Source organism: Rhincodon typus, chromosome 3, assembly GCF_021869965.1.
Source record: "Rhincodon typus isolate 14 chromosome 3, sRhiTyp1.1, whole genome shotgun sequence".
Lineage (NCBI taxonomy): Eukaryota > Metazoa > Chordata > Chondrichthyes > Orectolobiformes > Rhincodontidae > Rhincodon > Rhincodon typus.
Window position 1 is genome coordinate 33,350,758 of NC_063334.1, and position 9,348 is coordinate 33,360,105.

Here is a 9,348-nt window from a genome sequence, read left to right on the forward strand (position 1 = left end):
AATGACTATGCTAGTATTAATTTTTCAAGGAATTCACCCAAAAAAGTAAGAGCATTGAGAATCAGCCATCAGCATCTTGAAGTTATCAAGCCAAAAGATGTGTCCTCCCACATGCTGCCAGTTTTGAGAAAGAGGCCCATTTGCAAAAGGAACATGCTAGGTAAAACATGGATCCGTGGAAACAGGCATCAATCCTTTCTAACATGATCGAATTTTGCATTTATAATTTAACTTTGAAAGGCTATCACACCTCTTTGGCTAGAATCATGAGATTTTGCATAACGTCATCCAAGGCTTCAGTTACTTCCAATGCTTCTTTAGGATTAGTGATCAATCCTTTCTGTAAACCAGAGACAGAGAGAGAGAGACAGAGTTAATACAGATGCGCACACACATCAAAACATTTCAGGGTTTACATTTAACCTTTAAACGGAAGGGTTAAGTGTGATACTGGTTATTCAGACAAGCCAGTTTCACACTAACCTGTCGACAGAAGACAGTAATATCAGGGGGATGTAAAAACACTTTATGCACAATCTTGCGGATTCCCCACATGCTGAGTTTGCTTCAAAATGTTCTGCTTCATGTTTGATTATTAAGCAAAGCTGGTCCATTTTTGCAACAGGAATAGTCTGAAACTTAAACGAGCTTCAGTGGTGAAAAGAACACAAAACTGGAAGTATTATCTTCAACAGCATTCCATTAAAATTGGAATAATTCTATTCACAACACTTAAATGCAGTATCAAATGACACTGCATAATAATTCACAGGAAACAAGATGGAACAGGTGATGTACACTCTATACTGGACTATCATTTGCAGTGTTGTCTCTGCAGCAGCACAAACATATTGCTTCAGCATTTGACTATTAAGTATTGTAGCTGGGGAAAATATTCATGAATTTTAAGTGTGTGTGTATACACAGACTTTTAAAAAATAATTGTTGAAATCTGGTGGTGTTGTTTAGATGACATTTAAGAAACAAAAAAGCTGAAAAACACTCAGCAAGTCAAACAGTACTGCACAAAAGACCATTGACCTAAAAGATTTTCTCTCTTCACAGATGATGGCAGACTTGCTGAGCATTTTCAGTTTTATTTTATTCCAGATATCCAACACCTGCAGTGTTTTGATTCTGAAGCAGTATTTGCCGTTAATTCTGAGCTGTCCTAGAGCATTCAGCAGTAAAACTAGGAGTCAACTGTCACTTATTATATGCCAATATAGGCTCAGCAGCCATTTTATGCTACTTCTTTTCCACTGCTAGACACTACATATCCCTGTTTGAACAACTATTTCAAAGTTCAGTAATTTCAATAAATCCAGAACACAGAATATCCTAGATATGAGATGTTAGCACGGATTGTAAAGAAAACTGATAAATGGGGAGTTCCCCTCCAGCACCACATCAGATTAGGTGGAGGAATAAATATTACCCAGAAAGAACTACCTTGCAAAGTAGTGACAAAGACAGTATGGACCTTGATTAAGATCTCATCCAAAAGATGACACACACACCCACGGTACTACACTAGAGGATCTGCCTTGATCTCGTACTTAAGCTCTTAGGATGGAAATTGAACCCACAGTATTTGCAGTCAAAGGTAAGATTTTTCTAACTGAACCATAGTTGCCATGCATTGATTTATTTTTCTTTAAAAACACCGAGATGAGGTAAGTGGCAGTTCTCTTATTGATCCACTAATCTTAAGGGGTAGCCAGGAAAGCTCTAATGTGCAGCTGTCTTGGTCAATCTGACTGAATCTTGAAGTCCTTGTGTATCATTTAAACCTTCTCAGCTATTTTAGATAGGGTCTCCTCATCTATGAAGGATTTTCCCCACTCCATAATTAAGTTTTAATCCAGAGGGTTAAACCAGTAAAATGTGGAAAGGAATGTACAGAATGTATTGGAATTCTATTTTGAAATATAGATTACGAGTCGGACAGTACATGTCACAATCAAGTTTTACTATTTTTTTTTTAAATTTCTGGGAAGTGCAAGTGGGGTGGGACTTTGGTGTTGCAGAATTCCACACTTCTGCCCATCTCAACAACCGCAAGAAGATAGTGGATAGTTGACATCAGGCAGATGAAAATTGGCATAAGGCATGTGTGGCAAGATTAGCCCATAGTGACAGAATTGTGTCCAGATCCAAAAACAATACTTTAGGAAGTACATAAGCGTGCTTGGCAGGGTAATTCACCAGAATAGTTCCGAGTATGGGGGTTTGATAACAAGGTTGGAAAAGCTGAGACTGTTCTCCTTGGAGCTTATGAAACAAAGACCAGGGGACTCAGACTTAAGATTTTGAGGAAGAGATGTAAGCAGAGTGTGAGGAAGGCAGTTTTTATTCAGCACGTGTTAACAGCCCGGAATTCGCAGCCTGGAAGGGTAGTGGGAGCAAAGACGATTAATGATTGATTTATCTTTGGCAATCAGGTACTTGAGGAAAATAAACTTGTAGGGCCTGAGGTGATTGCCTCAGAGGGAACTGACGTGGATTCGATATGGCTAATGGCCTCCTCCTATCCCATAACGACTGGGGAATGCTAAGCTCAATTGTTCCTACCAATATAATGTCCAGTTTGTGTTTGCCACACATTGATATGAATTCAATGACTTAACTTACTTGCATTAACTTTAAAATATCCAGGTTGGAAAAGAATGTTAGTTCGACTTTTTTAAGTTCCGCATCAGATAAGGTACAAATAAGAGATTGAGCGTGAATGGCTGTGGAGCGATCTCCAATAATAACGAAGTCCTTGAGTTTTGGGCCATTGCAAAGGTCCTTCAGCCGTAATCCTTGCCCCTCTGTAATGACCTGAAATTAATGACACACAAAGGAATGATTGCTGTGTTGGAGGTGCACAGAAAGTTTTAATCACTCGTGATTTATGCCTTTACAATATCATTGTGACAGGTGCTCTGTGCAATAAAGTCAGGTAAGCAAGATTAAAAGAATGCAAAGTAGTTTTAACAATAAGTGAACTAAAATTGCATTATTAGGAATAGAAGAACAGAAATTCAGCCTATGCCTTTATTGAATCAAATCAGAGATGATTTGTACCACAAATTCACTCACCAGCCTTTAATATCCAAACACAGTAAAAAAAGTCATCTTCTAAATTTGTAATGACTAAATGAACAGCCAGATAGAATGTGCTATCAAATTGAAATGTATTGTACTATAAATATTTCTACCCACAATTTAGCTTTAACACAATTTGTAAAAACCAATAGCAACTGCCTGAAGCAAATTTCACTGGGTCAAATTTTAAAATGTAAAAAGTACACAAATTATATATGTGTAGTTTACTAGGTTATTATAACCTCATCAAACAGGCTGGAATGACACCATAGATCAAGAACGCTGGTTTCAAAAGTATATAACTGCTACTGTAACCTTAAATTAGATTACAGGCTTAAAGTTACTCGCCAAAAAACAATTTTAAAAAACGTCCACATCAGAAACTCAATTAATCTGAGCAAGGACTTGATTCTTGTCTATTTTACCAAAGTATACTTCATACTCCGATAGTATTTTGATAGAAAGAGGAATATAGAATAGAGTGAATCTAACATTTCAGGCGGCAAATATTTTATACATTTAACCAGCACTGATCGTATACTTTTCTATTCAGTATTGGGTGTTGAAAACATGCTGATGCTTCAGTGCAGATTGGGATAGACCTCCACAGCCAGAGAGGCTGCTTCTCAGGTGAAATGTTGAATGATTTCCTTATTTATCTTCTCACAGAAGATTCTGGAGCAGTTTATGGAAAGAATAATGGGCGTATCGCGGCCATCATTTTTCCTTCAACCAACCGAACAGCGAAAACTTACCGATTTGGGACCGGATTCTGCACAAATTATACTTTAAACAGTACTTAATCAGTTGCCAAGTATTTCATGATGGGCTGAGATTGTGAAAGGCACTGTATAAATGTAAGATCTTTCTCTTGTGTTCCATTAAGGGTTTGTAAGAGAGTTCAAAACCTGTCTATATTCACACATTTTCAAAATCACCTCCCAAACCCACAAATTCTTCTGCCTATGACAGCAGATGTACAGGAACAGCACCTGAAAGATCCCCTCCAGACCCCACACCATCCTAATCTGGAACTAAAACACTACTGCTTCATTGTCATGAAGTCCAATTTCCTACATCAAACAGCATCGCAGATGTATTTTCATAGACTCCACCTATTCAGGAAGGCAGCTCAGCATCATATTTTAAGGGAACTTCAGTTTGTGTAATAAATGTTGGTCTAGTCATTGACACTCATATTTTAGGAAAAGATTTTTAAAAATTTTTCATGTCTTTTAGTAAATCTTGAAAAGGAAAATACAACAAGTTAAATGGACAAGGAAGCAGCTCATTCAAAACACCTGTAATCTGATTTACATAAATGTTTGGAAAATACAAATAAATCTGGGCTATAATCACTATACCAGATGAACTTGGAAGCAACATGTTTGAAGTGGGAGGAAACATTGGGCAATAGGTTAGGCAATAAGTACAGATCACAGCTATTAATATTTACATAATCATTCTGGTCCATCTTAAACCAAAATGGGCAAAACAGGTACGGAGGATTGAGGAATAAGTGAAATGTAATGAATAGATTAACCTTGTCAAACCTTAAAACTAGGAGTTGCCCAATCAGCCCCTCAAACCTGAAGTGCTTTTTGATTAGATAATTGTTGATCCTTATATTAATTCCATCTATTCCTGTTGATTCTACAACACTTGATACGCTTACCAAACAATAATGCATCCATTTCAGTTTCCACATCTTCAAGTGACTCAGCCTCAAACTGAGGAAAGAAATATTCTGGCTGTTACATATAGACTTGCCACCGCATTAACACTACTTGCCTTTCATATCTAGACTTCACCTCTACTGAAGCTGCCAGACTTGTCATGCCACCATATGTCCTTCCTCAGAAGTCAGTTTCTAACCATTTCCCTGAGCACGGGCACTTGGTTAAATTTTTGAAGCGGGGTCACGGTACAATTGGAGAATGGGTGGGGTGATAGCTAGGGCTATTGAGCCAGGAAGTGGGAAGCAGGGTGAATTGCAAAGGAGCCCTCTTGCTCCTCAGAAAGATGCTACTTGTGGCCACAAGGGACCAATGAAGTATCCTGATTCAGTTAATGGCCAAATGATAAGTGACTAATTTTGAAAAGGAGTGCTTTCGGTGTTAAGTATCAAAATAACATATTGAAATAGCTTAATGCTTGCAGTATGTGTGCAACCATGAATGGTACCTATGCAGTTGGTGCTGCACAATCTGGCCTACTGCTGAAATATTATACTTTGTGTCCATATTACACTTGAATAAATTAGTTGCTATCCCCTCCAATCTGTTCCTGTACACATGCTATTTGTATAAATTACTCTGCTTGTAGTGATATATGAGTTCTTCCCGTTGTAATTCTACCATTGCACCTTCATTTGCTGGAGGCTACAAATACTGAATGACAAGTTTACATCGGTATTTTCCATTTTAAGTGTGAGCATCGAAAATTGATAATAGGAATAAACCATCAGGAAGTGCAAGCAAATGCAAGCTTTCCTAACTGTTGGAAGATCAAGAACCTGTGCTTGGATTATTACACCACACTGGTGCCTACTTCCTTACCTTTCCAAAATCTACATTAGCATCCAGGATCTGTTCCACTGTATCATGGTCAAATGACATGTTCTGATACAGAAATTCCGACAACGTCTCATTCTCGACCAAGAAATCCCGGACCCTGAGATCTGCATACAAGAAATGATATTGTGAGCAACCAAATAACTTCAGCTGGACCAGAAATTAGAAACAACATATGTTAGCATCACACATCCGTCAAAAAAAAATCTATGGTCAATAGCAAACTGCTTGCTGAATGATGTAGCTTGTGTCAATAAGAGGAAGTTTGCTTCTTGTCTTTGGAGGCTGTGTGTTTTCAGTCAGTCATTTATGTGCAATTTTGGGGGAGCATGGCATGTGAGTTACATTATTCTTCAGAAGAGATTGTGAACTAAGCTGCCTGTTCAGGATGATATTAAAACAAGGTCCCATGACACAATCCAAGCATAACAGAGTTCTACTGTTGCCCTGGTCATACACCATCACAAAATAAAAACTCTCAAGAGCAGATGAACTGTTTTTGGCAATTAATATTTCGAATGAAAAGGTACCTGGAAAGGTAAGAGGAGTGGTTTTAATAGAGATTAGAAGAAAATTGCATGACTCTGGCTAAAGTGCAGGGGAGTGGGGTTAATTCATGGTTCTTTCAGGGAGACAGTAGTGGCATGATCTCTGTCAGTGTAATATGGTTCCATAAGCAGTTTATACCAACCTAAATCACTGCTAAAGATTGCAACTTTGTTTGTAACTTAAAATTGGGTTTTCGTTGTGACATTCAGGATTCCAGCTGCAGGCTCAGATGGGGATCAGAAGCCCACGTGGACAGTCACCTTCATTACGATTTCGCGAGAGGGCAGCCAATTAATGATCAGAGAGACAGCTTGTGTCCAATGAAAGGTGGTACATATTATCACACACCTCTATTGCAGGTGGGAATTGAACGCAGACTTTCCAATATACTTGTTCAGAGATATTATTACATACTTCTGGGGCAAGTGGGATTTGAACCCAGGCCTCCAGGCCCCGAGGTAGGGATACAACACCACAACAGCCTTCAATTAAGGATTCTTTCGAACAAGAAGGGTGCATATAGGTAATGGAGAACTAATGCACTTTTAATTAAGAGTGCCTTCTTTCAATTTTTCCCAATTTTTTAAACGGCTTTTGCGGTCAGGCCATCACTATGGTGGGGGAGAAAGGTGGTTTTGGAGGGGAATAGGGTAAATTCCCCACAAGTATAGTTCCACTGAGCTACACTCGGGTGGAGACGGTCTTAAACACGAGCCAAATACTGTGCAGCTGTTCACTGCTTCCCTCTCTCCAACAAACATTTGCACCTTACCCAATTCTTAGTCTTTGGTCACAGCAATTGATGAAAATTAAAACAAAAGCTGGCACGTTTTTAAAACAAAACACATTCCTTTATACTCTAACGCGGCTCGATTTCCACCAAATAAAGAACTATGCATTAAAAAAAAATCGGGACACAATGCCAACCAGTGAGGTAAGTGCACATGTATTGAATAATTTTGCAGGGTTAATGTAGTTCACACGCTAAGTCCGAATCTGGGCTGAATCAGAATCAAGTTAATATTCAGAGGAGCCACGCGTAAGCGGCATTCCAGTAACTTGTCTTGACTTGTAATTGACCGATAGTAACCTCAAAGCCTGTACACGCTCGAGGGTTCGTGCTGCTTTTATCGAGAACATTGCATATTCCTGCCTTTGAAAAAGGTCTCAAACTTCCGAAATTGGAATGCCCCCACGATTATTTTTCGCGCATGTTTTATGTCCTTTGATTGCGTTGCTTCAAAATATTCAAATTATCAGTGGGGGAAAAGGGGAAAGGATTTCACTAAATGCTCTGGAAATACAAAGAGCGTCTAGCCAGCTAGCTGCCTATTGTCAATTTCTTGCATGCTTGATAATACAGGGGTATTAGATTACCTCAAAACAAAATCATCACAGAGTGGTAGTTAGAGAATATCAGACAGGATACAACACAGGAGAATAACATCCTAACTCACAGACATATGGCAGCTGGCGTGCACATAACACCAAATCATGATTTAAAAAAAAACAACTCCCTTATCTGAGATAGTAGGAACTGCAGATGCTGAAAAATCTCAGAAGGTGTAGAGCTGGATGAACACAGCAGGCCGAGCAGGAAGGCTGACGTTTCGGGCACTGCCTTATCTGCTTCTGGTAAATTGAAAGGGCGTCACAGCGCTCCTTTTAACACGCGTTACAGCGAGGATGTGTATTTGCATAGCCCCTTTATGTAGTCAAACAAGTTCCAAGGCACCTCATTAGACTGTCACACAGCACAGAGACAGACTCTTCAGTCCAACCAGTCCATGCCCAACGTTATCCCAAACACAACTAGTCCCACCCGCCTACTCCTGGTCCATATTACTCCCAGCCTTTCCTATTCACGTATCTATCCGAATGTCTTTTAAACATTGTAACTGTGCCTGCGTCCTCATGAGGGAGATTTTGACACTGACGGGAGACAGGCTAGTTGACTGGAGTATAAGGAGGGAATTTCAGACCTTAGGACCGAGGTACTGAAGGAATAGCAACTAAGATAGAATGAAGGAAATTGAGACTTAATGTAAAGAGAAAAAATGTCTAATAACCAAATCTAGCCATTCCAGTTTCGAAGAATTTATGAAAAAGTATAATAGCACCATATAGCATATGACTAGAACATGGCTTCTTCAGCCAGTCAGCACTTCTTTTGTGTTGATGCTAAGTGCACGGCTTGGCAACACTCACAGGTCTCGCAATTCAGCTGATTGAAAAAAAAGCAACACTGCTCATTCCGCCAGGCTGCACGAAGGAGGCAGGAGGTTACTATCGGTCATTGCTCTCCAGCCTACATTCGCTGCTATTGGGTTACACGCCAGCTTTGTCCTTTGCTGGAGGGAGCCTCTGTTGTGATCGGAGTCACTTCAATTTTCTGCCAGGCAACTGGACTATTCTTTTGTTATCTGAACTGCTGCTCCCGTGCGAGCAAGCAGAAAATCGTTGAAACATTAACAGTTTGTATGGTAAAACCAGTGTTGAAGCTTCCTTCAGGGATTAACATACAAAACAGAAGCTATGCTAATAAGCACAAGAAATTTGAATGCTGTTGCCTCGTCCGTTTTTACAAGAGTTTGCATATCTTTGTTACTCACTAAAACAACCCACTATGCTTCGTAAGAAGCGAGAACTTGCCCATTGTTTCTGCCCTTGCTGGATTTCATTACAAAAGTCGCCATTGTCCCCCCCAGAAGACTACACCCTCATTAGGGAGACACAACCAGTGGTGAGTTTAATCTAAGAGTCACCACGTCTCAGGTGAGGGTGAGAGGGTAGGACCTTTCATGATGACCTTAGCTGGTGTGGGAGTTGAACCTGCACTGTTGGTGATACCCTGCATTATTAACCAGCTATCCAGCCAACTGAACTAACTGACATCTTATTTCTCTACTTAAGGTCTAGCTCCCTTTCGTCCTCCACAGTCCTGAGTCATGGCTTTTATCACATTGCCCACATTTCACTCCCTCACTGCTCTAATCATTTACATCATCTCTTTGCCTATATTTTGTTTCCATACTTGTCCCATTTTCACTTCTTTTGCTTTGCACCATCATCCCTCTTGTTTATTAATACCTCCCTTTTTCACCCCTTTTGTCCTCTTCCTCTGTTCCATTGG

The 9,348-nt window shown here is 39.7% G+C and overlaps 1 protein-coding gene across 1 annotated transcript in view; it reads right to left on the reverse strand.

Moving 5' to 3' along the window:
• LOC109913748 (phospholipid-transporting ATPase ABCA1) overlaps positions 1-7,786 on the reverse strand; it is an 87,809-nt gene extending 80,023 nt beyond the window's left edge. The window contains exons 1-4 of the mRNA XM_048595338.1: positions 7,673-7,786; positions 5,652-5,773; positions 2,635-2,826; positions 251-340 (exon numbers count right to left, since the gene is read on the reverse strand). Of these exons, the coding sequence (XP_048451295.1) occupies positions 251-340; positions 2,635-2,826; positions 5,652-5,711 (342 nt within the window). The 5' untranslated portion in view covers positions 5,712-5,773; positions 7,673-7,786. The remainder of the gene's footprint in view (positions 1-250; positions 341-2,634; positions 2,827-5,651; positions 5,774-7,672) is intronic.
• Positions 7,787-9,348: the final 1,562 nt, after the last annotated feature.